The sequence below is a fragment of the Brachycentrus maculatus genome, unplaced genomic scaffold (genome assembly GCF_059751285.1).
Source record: "Brachycentrus maculatus isolate JH-2025_06_01 unplaced genomic scaffold, ASM5975128v1 h1tg000070l, whole genome shotgun sequence".
Lineage (NCBI taxonomy): Eukaryota > Metazoa > Arthropoda > Insecta > Trichoptera > Brachycentridae > Brachycentrus > Brachycentrus maculatus.
This window is the reverse complement of record NW_028280824.1, coordinates 546,754-573,093: the sequence shown is the minus strand read 5'-3', so window position 1 is coordinate 573,093 and position 26,340 is coordinate 546,754. Positions and strand designations below refer to the sequence as shown.

The window sequence follows — 26,340 nt, the reverse complement described above, 5'->3', positions numbered from 1 at the left end:
TTATTCAATATTACCCTGGACTGGTACCTGAAGCGAGGAGCTGATCACCTCTCCTTCATTTGTTAACGACCAAGATAACGCTGCGTTTATATGATGCAGTGCCCTATGCACCATTGGGGTGCGGATAAGGGTTGGAAGTTAAAGAAGAAGATGTAAGAGGAGATGCATGAATGCGGTAAAGGCGAATATTGTTTTGCAAAGGCAGATTGGTGTGGCATTCTATTCTTTCTACTTACCTATTCGGGCTAGCGGAATGATGGTCGATTGGTCAAAAAAAAATGATGTAATAGCGCTCTAATGAGGCGAAACAAGCGAAAATAACTGTGAATTTCTTGAACGCTGCCCCCACAAATAAACACACGGATCGAATCCGAAGGGTGCCCAATTAATTGCGGCCCCAAGGGCTAGTGTTTGAATAATAAACGAATTGTAGAATGTTTATATTTATAATTGGCAGTCATTAGGGATTATGTAGGGTGGATCGGTACATTGGTAGGGACGTGTGGGGTCATTGGAGACAAGCGAGTGGGGTGAATGGAAACGGGCGAATGCAAGTGTGCGCGGGACAATGTGAACAGGTGGCGAATGGCATTAACTAAGTGTAAATATTTTTGTTATCTATTAGATTTTTACTGCCTGAGGGGGGTCTTTATAGACGTATGATTTTAAATTATTTTGACGATTAAATCCATGTAATTTTTTTTTAAGTCTATACGAAAAAAGGAAATATAATTTCACTCATGTATATATATATATATATGTATATATATATATATATATATATATATATATATATATATATATATATATATATATATATATATATATATATATATATATATATATATATATATATATATATATATATAAATATATATAACGTGGTAGTATTTTTCTTTGTAAATTGGGTGTAAATAATAAAATAAACAATGTGTTGCTTTGTAATTAAAGTAGGTACCTAGGCATTTTATTACATATATATATATATATATATATATATTTATATATATATATATATATATATATATATATATATATATATATATATATATATATATATATATATATATAAATATATATATATATATATATATATATTTATATTTATATATATATATATATATATATATATATATATATATATATATATATATATATATATATATATATATATATATATATATATTATATATATATATATATATTTATATATATATATATATATATATATATATATATATAAATATATATATATATATATATATATATATATATATATATATATATATATATATATATATATATATATATATATATATTATGTCAATTAAGTGTAAATATAGTTAGCTTATATTAGTGTAATATAAGCTAAACTAAAGAAGTAAATTAAATATAAAACCAGTGGTGCATAGGGCACTGCATCGCATTGACGCAATGTTATCTTGATCATCACTTACAAGCTAGGTGATGACTCCTGCGCTTCATGGACCGGTCCATGGTAAAAAATGTATTAGAGTGATAAATAAAATCGTTTAGTTGGATTGAGAAAAGCTTTTATTAAGAAGAGATCCTTTTCTATGTGTGCAGTTTTTTAACACACTCGAAATTTGTACACACTGAAAATTTTGTGAAAGTACATTTTGTTTTTTTTTTTTTTTTTTTTTCCACATAGTACTTGAACAGCCCTCGTAATACCAAAAAGGACTCCATAGATTAATTTTCGACATATTTCGCAATTTGGCCAAAGCGATGTTCTCGCGACCATCCCCTAAATAATACTGGTTTTACGCTAATTGTATGGGGCTGCCTCCCCCATTAAAAACACCATTATATTATGCGTTATGGGATTTATTGCGCCGTCATACTTAGCTGCAGTAATTCATTGAGGTCGTTTTAAATCAGGCTCTTTGACAGATTGTCCCTTCAGTAACTTTGAAGATAAGAATTCGGCTGAACTAGGTATAATTGAAAAGATTGAGAATAGTGCTTTGAGATGGTATAGACATGTGGAGCGAATGGATAACGAGAGAATGACTAAGAAAGCATATATCGCTCACTCCTTTCAATAACGTCATAAATAAAAAAACGAGAATTTTCAGTTGTGCATGTTTTCGGAATGTCTAGAAAATGTACCATATCCCAGCAAAAGAGGCATATTTTAAACTTAATATTTACCCGCTACAGGGTAGAAAGTGTTAAGTATTTTTTTTAAATATACTAAATATTTTCAAATGGAGAAAAAACCTTAAGGTTTCTCCTAAAAAGATCTGTTACAGAGTAAAAAGTTCAATAAGTGGCTTGATATTTATTTTTAATACATTGTATTATATTTTTAAACTTTATAAAAATTCTCCTAAAAAATCATGTTTTTTTTATTTATGACGTTCTTGAAAGGAGTGAGCGATGTGGCGAATGCGAGCCGGAAAACAGAACGAGGACGGCCGAAAAAGACGTCACGATCAGATCAATCAGAACCTAAATTTTTCGATGTGATGTCGATGTGATGAATGTCAAAAGTCTACGTAATCATCTATGACTAGATGTATGGACGTGAAGGAAGCGAGGAGTGTATGTCAGGACAGAAGAGTGTGGCGTTCCATCCTCTCTGCCTAGTTTGTAAAATAGTAAACTAACTATCACCGGCATTATCTTGTTTGTCAACCATCTATTACCAGCGCTCTTCGTCACATTCATCTCGACCGTGGCAATTAGTTAAATGTATGTATTTGTTATTATTTATGTGTGCTGCATTATCCGCTCCGGGCGAGGGTGGATTAAGCTCTGCGCCTGCGCATATGTCGTGAAATTGGTGCAAATTAGCACCCGAGGGGAGCGCCCCCGGCCGAGTGTCGGGGGCAAGGTGCATCAATTGTTGCTGTGCGACAACCCTGCCTGAAGCGGACCACTGCGTCGATGGAAAAGGCGTTATATATTTTTTATTATTCATATTTGAAGTAAAAACTTTATATTTTCCATTTCGTTATGAAATATTTATATATATAATATAACTTAATAAATATAAGTCAATATTATATAGCTGAGATAAGCTTAATCGATAAAATTAAGAAAGGTGTGTTGAGATGGTTTGGACATGTAGAATGAATGAGTGAGGAAAGAACGGTAAAACAAATTCGTGAGGCGAATGTAATTGGAAAAAGAAGCAGAGGAAGACCGAGAATAACATGGCACGATCAGGTATGCCAAATACTTGAAAGTGGTCAGGTTAGGAGTCGTAACAATAGGCGGGTACGTATGAGGACATGCATGAATGTGGAAGAGGCGAAGACTGTTTGCAAAGACAGAGTGGTATGGCGTTCCACTCTCTCTGTCTACCCCTGCGGGGAAGCGGCGTGATGGTTAGTTAGTTTTTAATATAACTTTATTAAGTCCCGAAAAAAAGCAATTACCTTCGAAATCGGCAGACATTATAGTTATAATAAAATATTTATAGTGATTATTAAAAAAAAAAAAATTATATTATATGCATTATGAAATTTTAAATCTAATTAATTTAATAATTTGATAGGAATCATGCGCTGATATATTATTTCCTCGTATGTGTGTTTGTGTCGGTGTTTGTGTATGTGTGTGTTTATGTCGGTGTTTGTGTGTGTTTGTTTTTGTGTTTGTGTTTGTGTTTGTGTTTATTTTTGTGTTTGTGTTTGTGTTTGTGTTTGTGTTTTTGTTTGTGTTTGTGTTTCTGTTTGTGTTTGTGTTTGTGTTTGTGTTTGTGTTTGTGTTTGTGTTTGTGTTTGTGTTTGTGTTTGTGTTTGTGTTTGTGTTTGTGTGTGTTTGTGTCAGTGTTTGTGTGTGTGTTTGTTTTTGTGTTTGTGTATGTGTGTGTTTGTGTCGGTGTTTGTGTGTGTTTTTTTTGTGTTTGTGTTTGTGTTTGTGTTTCTGTTTGTGTTTGTGTTTGTGTTTGTGTTTGTGTTTGTGTTTGTGTTTGTGTTTGTGTTTGTGTTTGTGTTTGTGTTTGTTTTTTGTTTGTGTGTGTTTGTTTTTGTGTTTGTGTTTGTGGTTGTGTTTGTGTTTGTGTTTGTGTTTGTGTTTGTGTTTGTGTTTGTGTTTGTGTTTGTGTTTGTGTTTGTGTTTGTGTTTGTGTTTGTGTTTGTGTTTGTGTTTGTGTTTGTGTTTGTGTTTGTGTTTGTGTTTGTGTTTGTGTTTGTGTTTGTGTTTGTGTTTGTGTTTGTGTTTGTGTTTGTGTTTGTGTTTGTGTTTGTGTTTGTGTTTGTGTTTGTGTTTGTGTTTGTGTTTGTGTTTGTGTTTGTGTTTGTGTTTGTGTTTGTGTTTGTGTTTGTGTTTGTGTTTGTGTTTGTGTTTGTGTTTGTGTTTGTGTTTACCTACATTCAAAGTGTCTACGTTAGAGGAGTCATTTTCTATAAATATCGAACACAATCCACGTTCTTTCGGGAACTTGCGTTTACCAAGACGGGAGATATAAAAGAAATTAATATGCCTTTATGTGTTTTACCATGCTAAAAATAAATTACGAAAATAAATGTAGACAAGACACTAATGTAGGTAGGTAACATAAGATATTTGTGAAATTTAGAAAAAATTAATTTCATATTAGGAATGTGTACATTCCATTTTATTTATTTTTCTTTTAACTAGACTGAGCCACAGCATCTTGTTTTTTTACAAAACTACTCGACCTTTCAAAATGTTCGTTAGATTATCCCTGTGGTAATAAATTTGCTTCAAACAAATAATATATGGTTCATTTCCATATTTTATACAAGTTTTCTTTGAATCGTATAAACTATTTTTGTCCGAATGGATATTCTTTATATTTTCGCAAAGAATATACAGAACGCCAAAAATAATTTATGCTACCTTAAAACAAAACAAAACTTGTATTAGTGTATTTTTAATCGGCGCAGTGTCCTAGCATGATCCTGAATGCGTTCACACCGAGGGTAGAGCCATTTAACGCCCTGACAATTATATGCGGTGAAACTGGTCATGGGCAATCATTCCTCGAAGGGTGGCGTCGGCAGTGCAGTGCGCTAAGTGTTAGGGGTGGTGTCAGCGCTGGGTCCCGACTAAACACTTGCACAGATGAAATAGAAACTATTTAGTTTCTAATCGATTTATTTTATTTTTAATTTTGATGATTCCGCCGGCAAAGCAGTGTGTGACAGAGAAAATCCAAGATGGAGGCGTTACAGATTTGATAAACATAAGTGTCATTTCTTTGTTCTACAGAGCAACGCGTGTATTTTGAGTCTGATATTTTAAAACGTATTTTTATTTATTAATGTACTTACTCCAGCCAATGATAGGTCGTTAGCCTTATAAATAAGTACCCAAACTATATAAATAAGTACTTAACTAGTTCTAGTACACAATAATGATACACGATTTACACACAATGAAGGTTTGATAGTCCCAAGAATTAACAATAAAAATATGGTTATTAATAATATTATCTGGTCAAATTATAAGCTTAATAATAAAAATGAAAATGGTATTTTCTGGCATTTCTCATGTGTGTGATTATAATCCAGGGTTTGGACCTCACATACTAATATAAGAGTTTCTGCTTGGTAAAAAGCTTCTTTACATCTCACCAATAGATGTCTCTAGTGAAGTTCTAGTGATTCAAGAACAAGGTTTCCAAATTGGTTCATATATATATATATATAGAACTTCCAAGAATTTGAGTTATGTGGTTGTCAATAATGGGTAGAATTGGTGAATACACGTGTGTAAAGTGATAACTTAAACCAGCCTGTGCCAGTCGTCAGCCCCGTAAATGCCCAGACTTCCATATTCTTCTTCATCTTTGATGAGATGTCGAAAATAAAATAAATATGGGAGTCTAACACTGCAATATATCGTTCCGAACATTTTCAATTTGTTGCCGACGGAGGTTGGAGGTCATAATAAAATATGGAACAAAGGGAAAAATATGAAAATTGTAAAATAGTTTATATTCTAATTTTTTATCTATTTTTTGTATGTATATAAGTTAAAATACAAGTATATAAAAACAATAAAAATGTATGTAAAAAGATCTCCACCGACAAGACACACAAGGTGGCTTGGTGGGTCTCTGTTTTTTTTTTTTAAATATGTTAAAAAAAATATTTAATTAAATGTATACTTTTTGTGTAAATAAAAAATTAAATAAAATACTTTATCTTATATACTTTAACTTTTTGATTTTATTAGTATCACATTTTGAAGACGTCTTTTGGTCATAGGAATTGGGGTGAATATCAATTCGGCTAATAATACAAAGTGGCTCGACTAGTCCCATGGGGTGGCCACACTATAATCGCAAGTGCCAACACTGTAGTGTGTTATGTTTGCTTCCAATTTATTAGGGAAAAATGCAGCCACCCTAATGCAATAAAATGCAATGCTTCACTGGCCCATTTGTTAGTTTTTATTTATTTATAATATTTATTTCATCTTATTACATTATTACAAATTACATATCGCCCACTCCTTTCAAGAACGTCATAAATCAAAAAACTTGATTTTTCAGGAGACCGTTTTTAAAGTTTAAAAATAAAATACAATGTTTTAAAAATAAATATCTAGCCACTTATTGAACTTTTTACTGTGCAACAGATCTTTTTAGGTAAAACCTAAAGATTTTTTCTCCATTTGAAAAATATTTAGTTTATTTCAAAAAATAATTAAACAATACCTTTTCTTCAAAATGCAAAAACAACACTTTCTGCCATGTAGCGGGTAAATATTAAGTTTAAAATATGCCTCTTTTTCTGGGATATAGTACATTTTCTGGGCATTCCGAAAATATGCTCAACTGAAAATTGACGAATTTTGATTTATGACGTTCTCGAAAGGAGTGAGCGATATTACAAATAAAGGCTTAGATTTCAACCGTTCAACTCAGAATGCGCTCGGCCCCGCTCAGGGCTTCACTTGTCTTCACGCTCAATTTTTTTAAAATTTATATTTGATTTTTTTATAACATTTTGAGTGTGTCCAAATACTTGTTCACAAATCTGGTTTATCTCCAATTTTGTCCGCCTCCGTAGTGTAATGGTCAGCATGCTCGGCTACCGTTCTGGAGGTCCCGGGTTCGATTCCCAGGGGGGGTCAAATAAATATAAGTGATTTTTTCACTGTAATATTTATTCAATTTTACCTTGGACTGGTACCTGAAGTGGAGGGCCGATCACCTTTCCTTCATGCGTAAACGATCAAGATAACACTGCATTTATATGAAGCAGTGCCCTATGCACCATTGGGGTGCGGATAAGGGTTTTAATAAAATAATAAATTTTTCATATTATTTTTGACATCTCGTCAAAGATAAAGAAGAATATGGAATTTCATTCATTGATTCGGCAGTCACTTTGTGGTAAAATCTATCCATTTTTAATTAATGTTTTACTTAGTACATACGGTGTTTGAAAATGATGCAGAATGCATCGAAACACGTGTCACAGTAGATTCTAAGAAATAGTGGTATTTACTAAGTAAAACATTGATTAAAAAAAGAATATGGAAGTCTGGGCATTTCCGGGGCTGACGACCGTCATAGGCTGGTTTAAGTGATCACTTTACACACGTGTAACATTCACCAATTCTACTCATTATTGACAACTACACTACTCAAAACGTTGGAAGTTCTATATACATATGAACCAATTTTGAAACACTGTTCTTGAATCACTAGAACTTCACTAGAGACATCTATTGGTGGGATGAAAAGAAACTTTTTACTGAGCGGAAACTCTTTTATTAGTATGAAAGGTCCGAATACTGGATTATAATCACATACATGAGAAACGCCAGAAAATATCATTATCATTTTTATTATTTCAGTTTAGTTTTCAGTTTTATTTGTTAGTTTTTTTTTAAACATTGTTATTGAATCACTAGAACTTCACTAGAGACATCTATTGGTGAGAAGAAAAGAAGCTTTTTATTGAGCGGAAACTCTTTTATTAGTGTGTGAGGTCCGAATCCTGTAAATTTTGTTTTTTTAGAATATACTTATATTGAAAAAATATTTTTAAATTTTTTATCTCCTAACCTTTCAATAACTCTTTACATTCATCACATATTTACTTCGAAGACCTTATTTCAACTTATTTTTTAATACAAAAACTGTGTTTAAGAAAAAAATTCAATGACGTTAAATGTTACCTAGGTTTAGAAAAAAAATTGTTGCGATTTAACGAATACTGGGCCTTAAACGCGAAAGCTAAACCGTCTCACGATTTCATCGACTACAACAATTGCCATCGGTCAAGTGATCTGACTAATTTTTTAATCGATTATTTTTTTATTACATTTTATCATTTTATTATATAAATATATCAAAATTCGATAAATACCTGTTGGGTCGGAGAGCCAATGGCAGTTCATGTCTGCTCGGCAAGTACGGTAAGTCATATCCGGGAGAGAAAAAGAAAAAAAGAGTCAATTTAAATATTTGAAAACCGAATACCGAACATAGAATGCAAAAAAAAACAGAATACAAGTATTTATTGACTTGGCGTTTATTTATTTATTGACTTGGCGTTTAATTTGTAGAACTCCATTTTAATTTATGTATTAATTTTAAATCAAACACAGATTTTTTGAGTCTACTAAGTTGTATTTTATTAACAAAAAAATATATTGTGACAATTGTTTCGCCTTGTTAGGGCATTATCAAACGAATGTCTTTTATGATACGAATACGTTTTTATTTATGATACGAATACGTTTTCAGAATACTGATATATGAAAATAATTTTATTTATGATTGAACGATTTTATTTATGATACGAATACGTTTTCAGAATACTGATATATGAAAACAATTGAAATATTACAGGTATTTTAACGCTTTTATTTTTCACACGAATACGCAGAATAGTGAATAAACCTAAGATTTATGAACAAGGTTTTGGACACACTCAAAATGTCGTGAACAGCAAAATGAATATTTACTTTTGGTTTATCATTTTTTGACATCTCATCAAAGATGAAGGAGAATATGGAGGTCTGCACATTTACGGGGCTGACGACCGTCATAAGCTGGTCTAAGTGATCACTTTACACACGTGTAACATTCACCAATTCTACCCATTATTGACAACCACACTACTCAAATTCTTGGAAGCAATTTTGGTATTATCAGTTCTCGAATATAAAGTTTTGGTATTATCAGGTCTTGAATATTTAGATTTGGTGTTATGGGGTCTTGAATTGGTGTTATCAGGTCGTGATTATTCAATTTTGGTGTTACAAAGCTTCGAATATTTAGTATTGTACCAGGTCTTGAATATTTAAGACCCGATAGCACCAAAACTGAAAATTGGTGTTATGAGGTCTTGAATATTTAGTATTGGTATAATGAGCTCTTAAATATTTAGTATTGGCGTAGTGAGGTCTTGAATATTAGGTAGGTATTGGTGTAATGAGGTCTTGAATATTAAGTAGGTATTGGTGTAATTAGCTTTTAAGTATTTAGTTCTGGTGTAATGAGCTCTTGAATATTCAGCATTGGTGTAATGAGGTCTCAAATATTCAGCATTGGTATTATGAGGCCCTCCTACCTGTCAGGTCCGGCAGCCGGTGGTAGAAGAGGCCCGCGCGCGCCAGCCACTGCATCTGCGCGTGGTGCACGGGGTGCTGCGCAGGGTGCGCGGCGTGCGGGGGGTACTGCAGCGCGGGGGGCGGGGGCGCTGAGTACGGCAACAGCAGGGGCCCCCGTGCCAGAAGCCCCGGACGCGGGATCAGGCCTGCGGCGGGAAAAGTGTCGTTAGCATTGGCCGATTTTCTCGTGAACGATCACGATCGATCAGCGAGTGTTTTTGCCTAGAATTTTCACTCATGAATTACATGAAATTGTAGTAATATTAAACATAAAGAGTAAATCCACTCACGAGTAGGCATAGGCTATGAAACTTATAAAGTTGAAGCCTGAGTAGGGACATGATGAACGGTGTTGCATAAGCCGTAGCTAGATCTCAGAGTCACTTGGACGTTAGGTAATTAAAAAAAAACTCGTGAACGATCACAAAACAAACTATCAGAGATTTTAGTCAATAATCACGTTATTAAGTATTATCAGTATTTTATGTGGTATATTTATATAACTAACTAACTAACCATCACGCCACTTCCCCGCAGTGGTAAGCAGAGAGAATGGAACGCCACAACATTATGTTTTCGCAAACATTCTTCGCCTCTTCAACATTCATACATTTCCTCAAACATTTTTCAAACCCTTATTTGCAGCCCAATGGTGCATATGGCACTGCATTATATAAACACAGTGTTATCTTGATCGTTAACACACGAAGGAAAGGTGATCAGCCCTCCACTTTAGGCACCAGTCCAGGGTAACATTGAATAAATATTAGAGTGAAAGAAATAAGTTATATTTATTTGCATTATAATCAATTGCTTTGTTTCTTCAAACCCTTACCCGCACCCCAATGGTGCATAGGGCACTCCATCATATAAACGCAGTGTTATCTTGATCGTTAACACATGAAGGAAAGGCGATCAGCCCTCCGCTTCAGGTACCAGTCCAAGGTATATATTGTATAAATATTGGAGTGAAAATATCTCTTTATATATTTATTATTTTTATTTGACCCCCCTGGGAATCGAACCTGGGACCTCCAGAACGGTAGCCAAGCGTGCTGACCATTACACTACAGAGACGGATTGCATTGTTTACTAAGTTTAATAAAATTGAGTGTTAGGAGAAAACTATTTGATCAGATTAACATATACCTACAAAATTGAAAAAAATATATTTTAGACGGTCCCTTGTTACTGTAAATGATAAAAATATATGCCCTAACCAGAAACACCGAAACCGTCAAATATTTTACTGTAATGACACTAATGTGTAAAGGCAACTAGCCGTAACTCAAGTTGCGGCTGTTTGGCTCAATACGGCTTAAAGCATTCTTATAACTGGCCTCTACCATATACAATCACAGATTTTGCTCCATCTCTTTCCTTTACCGAGATATTCTTTATCCAAATAGCCAAAAAATTGTATTAATTTGAGACATCGCTCACTTCTTTCAACAACGTCATTTATCAAAAATCGTCAATTTTCACTTGTGCATGTTTTCGGAATGCCTAGAAAATGTACTATATCCCAGTAAAAGCGGCATATTTTTAACTTAATATTTACCCGCTACGGGGCAGAAAATGTTGTTTTTGCATTATGAAGAAAATGTATTGTTTAATTATCTTTTTAAATTCACTTAATATTTTTCAAATGGAGAAAAAGCATTCAAGTTTTACCTAAAAAGATCCGTTGCACAGTAAAAAGTTCAATTAGTGGCTTGATATTTATTTTTAATACATGTTTTTAATAGATTTATATTATTCACTGACACTTCGTGATGGAATTGCATTTTTAATTTATTATTGGATTAAAACCAATATTTTTAGCTTTTCCACTTTTTTTTGACCAGCGACCGGGTTTCGTCGTTACCGACATCATCAGACTGGTTATCATCACCAGACCAGTCTGATGATGTCGGTAACGACGAAACCCGGTCGCTGGTCAAATAAAAAAGTGGAAAAGCCAAAATTTTTTTCTTTTTAATCTAATAATAAATTTAATACATGTATTTCTAAGTAAGTGGCTTGATATTTATTTTTAGTACATATGTTTATTTTTAATACCTACATGTATTGAGCCTACAGCTATATCCTTTTGACAGATTATGGAATACCTACACTATTTTAGACATGTGTGGAAAATCATATTTTTAAACTTTTAACGATCTCCTGCAAAATCAAGGTTTTTGATTTATGACGTTGTTGAAAGGAGTGCGCGATGTATTATGTACAAATAAGCTACAGCCGTTAATAAAGGGAAAAAAATACAGAAAATACAAAAAGTTGGGTAGACACTCGACTGCGTAACTGGCGTCGCGGGTTACCTCCCGCCAAGTGCAAAATAAATTCAAAACTATTTATTTTCAATTGGTCTGGGTGTTTGTGATGTACTTTTCACATTTACCTTCCCTATCCTTACTATCCTACCTACAAACAAGCCTCTAATAGAGGCTTTGCAGGTTATTCCTTAAAATAAAAAATAAAATAATTAATAAAATAACAACCAAATAAATTTTACTTATAGTCCATTGTTTGATTCAACATCGGTTAAGCAGGATTCGTAGTATCCAATTCGAACCCCGCCCACTCCTTTCATCCCACGAGTATGTAAATTGATTCATTAATATGTTTAATTATAGTGCATGTTTTAACAGCGTCATGCTGTGGTAATGATTGTCCTGACGAAGAGACGGGTACGTCTCGAAACCGGAAGACATAAAAAATCTCGGTGAGTGGTTATATACTTATATTATTAACATTTTTGTAAAAAAATAAATAAGTAAAAATGACTAACCACAAAGTGTTAATATGAATAATATTGAGAATTTTTTTAAAAATGTTCGTTACTCACCCGTTCGCTGATCAGGGTATTCCTGCGTTTCCATCTCGACTCCAGGTGATATGGGTGGACTATAACTCCCACCGGATCTATGGTCTTCCGACCCCTCTCCAGGCGAAGCACTCCTACGGGAACTGGCTGGACTCCTGGCTCCAGAATTCCCGCTCTCTCTTTCGTACCTATCAATGGTGTTGGAGGCAATCTGCCTCTCGAAGTTATCCTGCTCGAAATCCCTGTCTACTTCAGGGTCTTGACTCCTGAAGCTTTGAGTCTGGAGCTTCATTTCAGGAGATATTAGCTCGCTTGGTTGATTCGGAAACTGTTGGGTGAAGAACTCTTGCCCTGGTTGGAACTGAGGCATGCTGTTTAGCTGTTGGTGATGATGAATGATGGCCAAGTATTTCTGTTGCGACATCTTTTCCTGCAGGGTTTGTTGTTGTTGGTGAAACAGGTTGTTGAAATGAGGAGATGCAGGGTCTGGTGCGTTGTTTTTGGCCAAAAGAGCTTCGATGCAGAATGATTTCTTGGTGTTGCTGATGTTGTTTTGATGTCTGTTGATGATTGTGTTTTCTTCTTCTATGATTTTTGGACTGCCAGAGGGCGCCATCTCTCTTTCTTCGCCGAAACACGTCCCTTGGTACTGTTGCAATTTGGATCCGACACCTCTGTTCATGCTATCAACTATTCTTTCTTCTTTGTATATATCCCTTTCTTCCTCGCTGTCTTCGGCCACTTTATCACTTAGATTATTGTACAGTTTCGCGTTTTCAAATTGGTTTTTCACTATTATATTCTTTATTGGCGATTCAATTGTAGACATTATTTTGTTTGTTTTTTTTTATTATTAGCAAACTTTTCACTTCATTACTCGACAAGAGTTTTTCATTTTTTCATTTTTTCAGTTTTTTTTCTATTCTAATTTTTAATATTATTCACTTATCTAAAAACTACTAACAAAATATTCAAAATAATTCAATTTTAAACTTTATTACTAAAACTTACGTTGATGACTTTATAACGTGATCGGGTTGTGGTCCCGCGGTTAGTGTCGCGGACTCTTCGGCTGTCCAAATTTAAAACACAGTGAGGGACATTTTTTTGTATTAGGTTTTTTTTTGCATTTTTGGGCTAAGTAGAGTCTACTTAGTCCATAAATGAAAAAAAACTACTACAAAAAATGTCCCTTACTGTGTTTTAAATTTGGACAGCCGTCTTGAGTCAGAGTTTCTTGGTATCTCTACTACAATTTGATAGCTATTTCGAATAATGAGCCGCTTAGGCTCGTAGAAGTAGTATGAAATTGAAGTATTTTTGTAAACAATAAAAAACACAAATACTTATCTTTTAATGAAATAAAAAAAGAATAATAATATCAAATAAAAATAACGATTTCCATACTTTAAAAAAGTGCTATGAAATTAGATTTTTTTTAATTACATAGCAATTTCCACACACATTAAAATAGGAATATTTTACTAATATATTTATCTGTGCTTATAAAATTTTCAGTAGTGAATTTGTCAATAATTTGTAGTATGGTGAATGTTACACATGTGTAAAGCGATCACTCAACCAGCCTATGAGATGTCATTACCCCTGTAAATACCCAGACATTCCTATTCTTCTTCGTTAAGATGTTAAAATGTACAAGATCATCTTTGATTTTGCTTTGATTTTGCGTCTTACCGTCGGAAGCTGAATGCGTCAGTAGACAGAAAACTTAGCAATGAATTTTTAATATAATTTGTTATAAATAACTGTTGTATTTTGGGTAGCTTTAAAAATACAAAGGTACTCAGGATATTTTATTATTAAAAATATTTTAAAGAAATATATTTGTAGGAAAATACTTTTAAAAAATACTCAAAGACTGAAGAAAACATTTATTACTATAATTCTTATTTGAAGCACTAACTTTGTGATTTTCCATTGTATAATTAAAATGAAGCTTTGTTTTAAAATCACTATAAATATTTTATTATAATTTAATTATAATGTCTACTAGTTTCCAAGCTAACCGCTTCTTTACAAAGTTACATATTTATTATAAATTCATTGTATTTTATTTATTGTTTCGGCATTAACTTTGTGGTAAGACATGTTACAATGATTAAAGAAAACACTTGTTTTTTACCACTTGAGTTTTATTATAGACTACATGTTTCAGAAGTTAAACTTCCATCATTCAGGTCTGTATAATAACCTGTCTGTTATTATACAGACCTGAATGATGGAAGTTTAACTTCTGAAACATGTAGTCTATAATAAAACTCAAGTGGTAAAAAACAAGTGTTTTCTTTAATCATTGTTAAATTCATTGTGTTTATTGTATTGTTGTATCTTTTGTATTGTTTTTAGGGATCAACCTTATTAATTTATTATGAACTATGTATCATCCACTATCATTTTTAAGACGTGTAAACTAAATATGCTATAATTCCTTGTACATAATAGGCACGGAATTTTTTTTAAGGCAACTAATAAATATATTTAAAAAAGACAAATCTCAAATCTCGTAACACCTCCCATATCTTCACTGGCTGAAGTGTTTAGGACGAATTCAACGAAACTCAGAGAGATGGTCTAATAGAAAATATAAACACATTTTGATGTATTATTTTTTGACATCTCATCAAAGATGAAGAACAATATGAAAGTCTGGGCATTTCCGGGGCTGACAACAGTCATAAGGTGGTTTAAGTGATCACTTTACACGCGTGTAACATTCACTAATTCTACCCATTATTGACAACCACACTACTCAAATTCTTGGAAGTTCTATATATATGAACCAATTTCGAAACATAGTTCTTGAATCACTAGAACTTCACTAGAGACATCTATTGATGAGATGAATAAAAGCTTTTTACTAAGCAGAAACTCTTATATTAGTATGTGAGGTCCGAATCCTGGATTATAATCACATACATGAGAAACACCAGAAAATATCATTTTCATTTTTTGTTATTTAAGCTTATAATTTGACCAGATGATTTATTAACAACATTTTGAGTGTGTCCAAATACTTGTTCACAAATCTGGACTATTTCCAGTTATAGGAGTTATTTTTATATTATTTTTGACATCTCATCAAAAATGAAGAAGAATATGGAAGTCTGGGCATTTACGGGGCTGACGACCGTCATAGGCTGGTTTAAGTGATCACTTAATCGGTATTAAGTGGTCAAATAAGCGTCATTAATGCATCAAAATACTCTCAAGGAATTGTGGTATTTTAAAAGTAATTTCATAGTAGTATTTCTCAAGTGAAACGTAATTAAAAATGGATAGATATTATGACAGAGTGACTGTTGAATTAATAAAATAAAATAAAAATCATGTACCTATGTAAGTGCTTCAAATAATAATCCATTCACTGAAAAACTAATTTATATATTAGCCTGAAAACCGTTTTAATCGTAAATACTTATACCTACGAGAGTTTACATAACTTTTCCAACCCTTATCCTCACTCCAATGGTGCATAGGGCACTGCATCATAAAAACGCAGTATTATCTTGATTGTTAGCACACGAAGGGAAGATGATCAGCTCTCCGCTCCAGGTACCAGTCCAGGGTAATATTGAATAAATATTAGAGTGAAAAAATCACTTTTATTTCTTTGACTTTGACTGGGAATCGAACCCGGTACCTCCAGTACGGCCGAGCGTGCTGACCATTACACGACGGAAGCGGTTATTTTTTTCTTATTAAAAGAATAAAAGAAAAGAAAAATCCACGTGTATAAGAAGCGGAGGGGTAATCACCTTGCCTTTATGTAAGCAGCGATCAAGATAACACTATGTCAACACGATTTAGTGCCCTATGCACCATTGGGTGCGTATAAGGGTTAGAAGAAGATATAACTATTTATAACTGCCCTATGCAATAATTGGTAGCAGTAGATTAATTTATAGGTAATTTAATATGAATATATATTTTTGTAGGATTATTTTAACGTTTTTTTAAACAAAAAAACAGCAGAACTAATCATTGCAATCATTGTGGTCCCGTGGTTAGTGTCGCGGACTCTTTAGTCAGAGTTTCTCTACCACAATTTGGTACCTATTTCTATCCTATCTATACTATCTATTCTATACTATCCGCTCTACCACAATTTGGTACCTATTTCTAATAATGAGCCGCTTAGGCTCACAGAAATAGTAAGAAAATTGAAATATTAATGTAAATAATAAAATAAAAAAAACACAAATATTTCTCTTTTTAAAAATAAAATAAATTCGTACATTTTGCAAAAATAACTGCTGAAAAATTTAGAAAATTATTCAAAAGAATAATATTGGGACATTTGAAAAAATTATTAAAATAATAAAATAAATAAAAAATCTACATTACACCAAAGTGCTCAAAATTATAGAAAAGTATTCTAAATCATAATTCTGGGACAGTCGAAAAAACTACTACAACCACTACTACCATCACTCCGTTTCTCCGCAGGGGTAGGCAGAGAGGATGGAGCGCCACACTCTTCTGTCTGACATACCATATACTCCTTACTTTCTTCACATCCACACATCTAATCATATATGACCTCCGTTTTCGAAAAAAAAAAATTAAATAATTCAAACAAAAATCCACGTGTAAATAATTAAATATCCACGAATAAATAATAATTCAATAATAGTGTCGTGTTGTGGTCCCGTGGTTAGTGTCGCGGACTCTTGAGCCGTTTTCTCAGTTCGAACCCACTCTACCACAATTTGATACATATTTCTAATAATGAGTCGCTTAGGCTCACAGAAATAGTATGAAGTAAAAGTATTTTATGTAAATTATAAAAAAAACACAATTATTTATTAATTTTAAATGAAAATTAATAAGTTCATTTAAATAAATCACTGTTCACGTTTTTTTTTACCCATGGTTGAAAAATTGCGCGAAATATTGACAGATGTCAGATTTGACAGCTGAGTGTGGATTCCGACTTTACCGACCGGTGGCTGAACGCTTACTGGATGAAACGGTTGGGGCGATACGCGACTGCCTACCCACCGATGTACTGTACACTAGGGTACAAAAATCTACGGACACTTGCAGTCATACATCGCTCACTCCTTTCAACAACGTCATATATCAAAAGACTTGATTTTTCAGATCGTTTTTAAAGTTTAAAAATATAATAAAATGTATTAAAAATAAATATCAAGCCACTAATTGAACTTTTTACTGTGCAACAGATCTTTTAAGTAAAACCTGAAGGTTTTTTCTCCACAACATTTTGAGTGTGTCCAATACTTGTTCACAAAATCTGGATTATCTCCAATTACAGGAGTTATTTTCATATTATTTTTTGTCATCTCATCAAAGATGAAGAGTATGGAAGTCTGGGCATTTATGGGGCTGACGACCGTCATAGGCTGGTTTAAGAAATCACCTTACACATGTGTTTTTTTTTCCATTTGAAAAATATTGAGTTTACTGAGTATAAAATAACAAAACAGTACCTTTTCTACAAAATGCAAAAACAATACTTTGTGTTCTGTAGCGGGTAAATATTAAGTTAAAAATATGCCGCTTTTGCTGGGATATAGTACATTTTCTAGGCATTCCGAAAATATGCACGACTAAAAATTGATGATTTTGATATATGACGTTGTTGAAAGGAGTGACAGGTATGTGTAAATAAAAGTAGAATTCAATCCAATAACCGTGTTTAATTTTGGATATATTACCCAACAATTCAATATGGAATTCTTCCAACTGTCTACTCAACATGTCATTCCATAAAGTTAACGCCAAATCAATAAGTAATATATATAAAGCTTAAATAACCTTAATAAAGCTGTCCGTCTCCCTAGTGTAATGGTCAGCACGCTCGGCTAACGGTCTGGAGGTCCCGGGTTCGATTCCCAGCGGGGGGTCAAATAAATACAAGTGATTTTTTCACACTAATATTTATTCAATTCTACCCTGGGCTGGTACCTGAAGCGGCGGGCTGATTACCTTTCCTTCTTGTGTTAACGATCAAGATATATATAATATAAATAAAACCCTTATCCGCACCCCAATGGTGCATAGGGCACTGCTTCATGTAAACGCAGTGTTATCTTGATCATTTACACATGAAGGAAAGGTGATCAGCCCCCCGCTTTAGGTACCAGTCCAGGGTAGTATTGAATAAATATTACAGTGAAAAAATCATTTACATTTATTTGACCCCCCCTGGGAATCGAACCCGGGACCTCCGGAACGGTAGCCGAGCGTGCTGACCATTACACAAGGCGGACAAGCTGTTTATATAATGCAGTGCCCTATGCACCATTGGGGTGCGGATAAAGGTTTGAATTGAATTTAAAAAGCTTAAATGGGAATGGATAGAATTTACCACAAAGTGACTCCGAATCAATTAATGAAATCTATCATAAAAGTAATAAAAATTATACTGTGACCCTAAACTTTTAGGCAGTACTGTACAAGCCAAATATCAGATTATTATCTGTGAAGTGTAGCTTGAAATTGACAATTGGGTTCATATTAATATTATAAATTACAATCTATTTATATTCGTGTTTATTGAGAGGATTTACGATAAGGCCGACATTCAAACTAAATTATATTAATTAATATCGAATCAATCATTGAATTCAATATACTTACTCAAGACAGTTACAAATCAATTATCAATTAAAAAAGAGTTTATTTTTTGATATCTCATCAAAGATGAAGAAGAATATGGAAGTCTGGGCATTTACGGGGCTTACGACCGTCATAGGCTGGTTTAAGTGATCACTTTACACACGTGTAACATTCACCAATTCTACCCATTATTGACAACCACACTACTCAAATTCTTGGAAGTTCTACATATATATGAACCAATTTAGAAACCTTGTTCATGAATCACTAGAACTTCACTAGAGACATCTATTGGTGAGATGTAAAGAAGCTTTTTATTAAGCAGAAACTCTTATATTAGTATGTGAGATCCGAATCCCGGATTATAATCACACACATGAGAAACGCCAGAAAATACCATTTTCATTTTTATTATTAAGCTTATAATTTGACCAGACAATTTATTTACAACATTTTGAGTGTGTCCAAATACTTGTTCACAAAATCTTTTGATTTTGTGAACAAGTATTTGGACACACTCAAAACGTTGTAAAAAAGAGTTTATTTGTTACTAATTATGTAATAAAAAATAAGTATATTTCAAGTAAATTTTGTGTCCCACAACTATTGTAAAACAGTATTATAATGCTTTAAGTATATATCGCTCACTCCTTTCAAGAACGTCATAAATCAAAAACTTGATTTTTCAGGAGAACGTTTTTAAGGTTGAAAAATATAATACAATGTATTAAAAATAAATATGAAGCCACTTACTGAACTTTTTACTATGCAACAGATATTTTTAGGTAAAACCTGAAGGTTTTTTCTCCATTTGAAAAATATTTATTATATTTTTAAAAATAATTAAACAATACCTTTTCATCAAAATGCAAAAACAACATTTCCTGCCCTGTAGCGGGTAAATATTAAGTTTAAAATATGCCTCTTTTGCTGGGATACAGTACATTTTCAGGGCATTCCGAAAACATGCCCAACTCAAAATTCACGATTTTTTATTTATGACGTTCTTGAAAGGAGTGAGCGATATGGTAAAAGTATTTGATAATGCTCTTTTGAAAAAATGCTGAAATTTCAGTATTTTAAGTGATTTTAATTAACAACGTTTTGAGTTTGTCGAAATACCTGTTCACAAAATCTGGATTATCTCCAATTACAGGATTAATCACATACTTATAAAATAGTTTCTGCTCAATAAAAAGCTTCTTTTCATCTCACTAATACGGCTGTCCAAACTCAAAACACAGTAAGGGACATTTTTTTTGTAGTACGTTTTTTTTGCATTTTTGGACTAAGCAGATTCTACTTAGTCCAAAAATGCAAAAAAACGTACTACAAAAAAATGTCCCTTACTGTGTTTTAAGTTTGGACAGCCGAATAGGTGTCTCTAGTGAAATTCTAGTGATTCAAGAACAAGGTTTCTAAATTGGTTCATACATGTAGAACTTCCAAGAATTTGAGTAGTGTGGTTGTCAATAATGGGTAGAATTGGTGAATGTTATAGTAATCACTTAAACCAGCCTATGACGGCCGTCAGCCCCGTAAATGCCCTGAATTCCATATTATTCTTCATCTTTGATGAGATGTCAAAAAAATAATATAAAGTACTGTAATTATTCTTGATTTATAGTTAGAAAGTGACATATTCTAGATATCAGTATGGTCCGCGAGATCATCGCAGAGGTTTGGCATTCTTGTAGAAGAAAAAGTCCATAAAATGATCTATTGGGTTGATGCAAAAGTTTTGACCGTTTTTTACATATAATTTTTTTAAATTTTTTTTTAATATGTATTATTTATTTAATAAATTACATAATTTCCATAAGTTCTTATAACCTTCTCCCATCTTTCTATCAGCTTATTAATACCAGTAGTAAAAAATTCCGTGGATTTTGATGCGAAAAATGAAGTAAGGGATGTTTTTACCTGCTCTATTGTATAATTTTTTTCGTCATTTAATTTTTTTTTCAGTGATCGGAATAAATGAAAATCAGAAAGAGCAAAATCTGGAAAATACGGCGGATGCTTGATAACATCCCAATTTAACTCATTTAGCTTGTGTTGGATCATCATAGCCACATGTGGTCGCGCGTTGTCGTGATGAAACACTACCCCTTTTCTTTTTACCAATTCTGGTCTATCCTTTTGAAGGTCCATGTTCAATTTGGATAATTACTGACAATATCGTTCTGTTGTACTTGTCTGATCGTGTTCCAAGAGTTCAAAACACACGATACCCTTATCATCCCACCAAACACAAAGTTTAACTTTTTTTTGGGTTTCGGCCTTCGAAGTTGTTAATGGGGCTTCTCCAGGTATAGCCCACTGTCTTTTTCTTGTCAAGTTGTTGTACACGACCCACTTCTTATCTCCCGTCACCAAATGATGCGAAAAAGGTTCATGTTTTTGTCTCGCACTCAAAGCAACGCACGTTGAAACACGATCCAATAAATTGGCAGCCGACAATTGATGAGGTATCCAAAAGTCGTACCGCGAAACCATTTCCATACGCTTCAAATGTCTTAATACGGTTGTTTGGTTGGCTCCCATCATTGACACAATCTCCCTGATGATTAGACGTGGATTGGAGTCAATTATGACTTTTAACTTGTCATCATCAGACTTCAATGGCCGCCCGGTACGTGGTTTATCAATGAGTGAAAAATCTCCAGATCGGAATTTTGCAAACCATCTTCGTACCTATCGAACTTTGATGACATCTGCTCCATACACTTCACAAATGTTTTTGGTTGCCACACTCGCGGTATTGTCTTTACGGAATTCATAAAGTAAACAATGACGTAAATGCACTTTATCGAGCGACATTTTGAAAAAATACAAGGGGTCATAACTGTACTCTGGCTAGGCCAAAACTGAATAGAAAGTAGAGGAAAAGCATCCGTTATACAATGGAATCATAAAAAAGAAGACATTTTTCATAAATTAAGAAAAAAAATTTTTTTTACCTGGGATCATAAAAAACGGTCATTACTTTTGCATCAACCCAATATAAACCTTATTCATACGCAACGTAAATAATAAATGTATTTCCCATCTAAAAGAAATATTAAAAATTGCTCTTATGAAAAAATTCTTAAATATCAGTATTTTCTTCTTCTCCAACCCTTATCCGCACCCAATGGTGCATAGGGCACTGCATCATATAAACGCAGTGTTATCTTATCGTTAACACACGAAGGAAAGGTGATCAGCCCTCCGCTTCAGTCCAGGATAAGATTAAATCAATATTATTGAAAATTCTGAAATTTCAGTATTTTCTTCTTCTCCAACCCTTATCCGCACCCAATGGTGCATAGGGCACTGCATCATATAAACGCAGTGTTATCTTATCGTTAACACACGAAGGAAAGGTGATCAGCCCTCCGCTTCAGTCCAGGATAAGATTAAATCAATATTAGAGTGAAAAAATCACAATATTTATTTGACCCCCTTCTGGGAATTGATCCCAGGACCTAGCACGGTAGTCGAGCATGCTGACTTTTACACTACGGAGGCGGACAAAAGGCGGAGGCGTACAGTTTTACAAATATAAATAATAAATATAAAATGATAATTTAAATAGCGCTATTTTCGTAATATACTACCTCAAGGGCGCTTCACTGTGAATGAATTGGGGAAAATATTATGGTGGAAATGATTTAGCAAACATATGTTTTTGTCCTCTTTCTGAGAATCGAAGCCGGGACCTCTAACACGGTAGCCGAGCGTGCTGACCATAATGTAATATTACGGAGATGACCAAAAGCTAACCGCAACGCCACAGAAGCTAGCAATAATAATACTCTTCTGAAAAAATGCTGAAATTTCGTCATTTTCAGTGATTTTATTTTTCAGCGACTGTATTAGCTGAAAAGTGTCGGTGTAATTTCATCGGCGGTGTTCAGTATACACAATACGGTGTGGCCACCCGGTACTTGGAGCCCACCCCCTCCCCCTCAGCCCCCTAGACGCCCACCAACCCCTTCCCGGTATTTAAAGTTCCAGCTTCCGCTAACAAGCTCCTCCCAAGAGCAACAGTGCTCTCCCACCGATAGCGCCACAGGTTCTCAACATGTTCTTACACAGTGGAACCTTTCAAATCCGAAGTAATTGGGACTGGGGCCTGTTCGGATCCGGAAAAGTTGGGATTAGCCAAACAAATTCGTAATACATAGTACCTTGCATAGCTCCAATGTTCTCTTCGCCGTCTTATTCCTTATTACTGAGGGTTGTGACCCTTGTGGAAGCAATGACTCTTCTGCAGTTGTCCCTTGACTGCGCTGCACGTAGCGCTCCAAACACCGAGGTGCCTGCTGCTGCCTTAACTCCATCGGTCCATCATGTCCATCATCATCGGTCTTCCTCTCCCTCTCTTCCCCTCCAGGCTACCCATCACAACCATTCGTTCCGGGCTATCCTCATTTCCACGCGCAACGTGTCCAAAGAACTGAAGAGTTCGTCGTGAACAGACATTGGCCGAAATAGTAATAATATTTTTTACTGTTAATATTCAACTTGTTAAAATAGAAGTATCTATAAAAAATGTATTTCAGGCTCTCTCTCTCTAAAAAAAAATATTTGGAATTATTTGGAATGAATCTCACCCATGTTCAAAAGGAATAAGCTCGATACTTCACCAATTTCTCAAATGATGGCGTAATAATCAGCCATACTTCAGGAAAGTACAGAAAACCTCACCGGTATGCAGAAGGATCTAAGACTATTCAGCTGTCCAAACTCAAAACACAGTAAGAGACATTTTTTTTGTAGTATGTTTTTTTTGCATTTTCGGACTAAGTAGATTCTACTTAGTCCAAAAATGCAAAAAAAAAAAACTACTACAAAAAAATGTCCCTTACTGTGTTTTAAGTTTGGACAGCCGATTACTATATTTGGATGTTCATAATGGGCAGAATGATAAATGTTGCTCAAGTCGCTCACTCCTTTCAACAACGTCATATATATAAAAAAAATTGATTTTTCAGGAGAGCGTTTTTAAAGTCTTAAAATATTATAAAATGTATTTAAAATAAATATCATGCCACTTATTAAACTTATTAAAAAATAAACATTAAAAAAAAATCACACCATTATACCATTAATCAAATAAAACAATAAACCTTGAGTGTAAGTCCCTCTCCAAGCACAAGAGCGCAGTCTCTTTTTTGGATAGGCACAGCGAAACTAAAATTATAAGTACGCCATTTCGCTTACTCCTTTCGACAACGTCATTTATCAAAAATCGTAAATTTTCAGTTATGCATGTTTTCGGAATTTCCAAAAAATGTACTATTTCCCAGCAAAAGCGGCATATTTTTAACTTAATATTTACCCGCTACAGGTCAGAAATTGTTGTTTTTGCATTTAGAAGAAAAGGTATTGTTTAATATTTTTTTTTTAATATACTTAATATTTTTCAAATGGAGAAAAAACCTTCAGGTTTTCCTAAAAAGATCTGTTTGCACAGTAAAAAGTTCAATAAGTGGCTTGATATTTATTTTTAATACATTTCATTATATTTTTAAACTTAACTTTTAAATATTCTCAATATTATTAATATTTAAAGCATTTACTTTGTGGTTAGTCATTTTTACTTATTTATTTTTTTACAAAAATGTTAATAAAATTAGTATATAACCACTCACCGAGATTTTTACGTCTACCGGTTTCGAGATGTACCCGTCTCTTCGTCAGGACAATCACTAACACAGCATGCAAGCATTTTCGGGTCGACCAAAAATCGCATGTGTTAGACATTTTGTGTAGTTTTGAGTGTGTAAATGGTGCTATGGTGGTGAAGGGTAGTATTGTTTGCATGCTGTGTTAGTTATTGTCCTGACGAAGAGACGGGTACGTCTCGAAACCGGTAGACGTAAAAATCTCGGTGAGTGGTTATATACTAATTTTATTAACATTAACTTTTAAACTTTAAAAACGATCTCCTGAAAAATTAGTTTTTTGATATATCGCACACTCCTTTCAAGAACGTCATAAATCAAAATACTTGATTTTTCAGGAGAACGTTTTTAAAGTTTGAAAATATAATACAATGTATTAAAAATAAATATCAAGCCACTTACTGACATTTTTACTGTGCAACATATCTTTTTAGGCAAAACCTGAAGGATTTTTCTCCATTTGAAAAATATTTATTTTATTTAAAAATAAATTAAACAATACATTTTCTTCAAAATGCAAAAACAACACTTTCTGCTCTGTAGCGGGTAAATATTAAGTTAAAAATATGCCTCTTTTGCTGAGATATAGTACATTTTCTGGGCATTCTGAAAACATGCACAACTGAAAATTGACGATTTTTGATTTATGACGTTCTTGAAAGGAGTGAGCGATATGACGTTGTTGAAAGGAGTGAGTGATATGTATAAATGTATGGAAATTGTATAAAATGTACTGTACATATAATTTTAAATACTGTGTCAATCTTTCATAATACTCTATAGATTATACGTTTTAGGAAAATTAAAAAAAATATATGTAGTCGAATAACTATTTTTTAGTTTTAAAAAAAAGTCTTCTACCTTTGAGAGCCTGCGGGCTTCGTCCGAGGCTGTGTGTCTTGTATCACATACCAGATAATGCCCCGTTTCCCTCACTCCCGTTGGACGCCCGCAGCGGCGTGCGAGAGAGAAGAAACAGAGAAGGGATATGATACCTTTATGTTCAATATTTGGGGTCGCCTTAAAAGTGATCAAGTGCATACTTCTGTCCCCCTCCCACTCGGACAAGCGGCGCGCAGCCGCTAGGGAGGGCGAAAGAGACGGGAGATTGGAAATCTGGAATAGGTTATAATACTGAAGTGTTGTTAGGATTTTATGGCGCGGTGGTTTAGTGGAAGGTTTATAGTTGATTTTTCCTCTTTTACTGCCGAAACAGCTGTTACAAATTGGGTTTATTATCTTATTCGATTGTTATTACGTCAAGAGACTCCCTAATCATGACATCTCAACAAAGATGAAGAAGAATATGGCAGCCAGGGTATTTGCAGAGCTTACGACGTGTTTAGGCTACAACATTTTGAGTGTGTCCAAATGCTTGTTCACAAAATCTGGATTATCTCCAATTACAGGAGTTATTTTCATATTATTTTTAAACATCTTATCAAAGATGAAGAAGAATATGGAAGTCTGGGCAAAAAGCAAAAAGCTTCTTTACATCTCACCAATAGATGTCTCTAGTGAAGTTCTAGTGATTCAAGAACAAGGTTTCTAAATTGGTTCATATATATAGAACTTCCAAGAATTTGAGTAGTGTGGTTGTCAATAATGGGTAGAATTGGTGAATGTTACACGTGTGTAAAGTGATCACTTAAACCAGCC

General features: G+C 33.7%; 1 protein-coding gene across 1 annotated transcript in view; it reads right to left on the bottom strand.

Moving 5' to 3' along the window:
* The window catches only part of exex (motor neuron and pancreas homeobox extra-extra), a 40,344-nt gene extending 26,988 nt beyond the window's left edge, over positions 1-13,356 (bottom strand). Inside the window, exons 1-2 of the mRNA XM_088257025.1 lie at positions 12,422-13,356; positions 9,534-9,719 (exon numbers count right to left, since the gene is read on the bottom strand). Coding sequence (XP_088113151.1) covers positions 9,534-9,719; positions 12,422-13,229 — 994 coding nt within the window. The 5' untranslated portion in view covers positions 13,230-13,356. The remainder of the gene's footprint in view (positions 1-9,533; positions 9,720-12,421) is intronic.
* Positions 13,357-26,340: the final 12,984 nt, after the last annotated feature.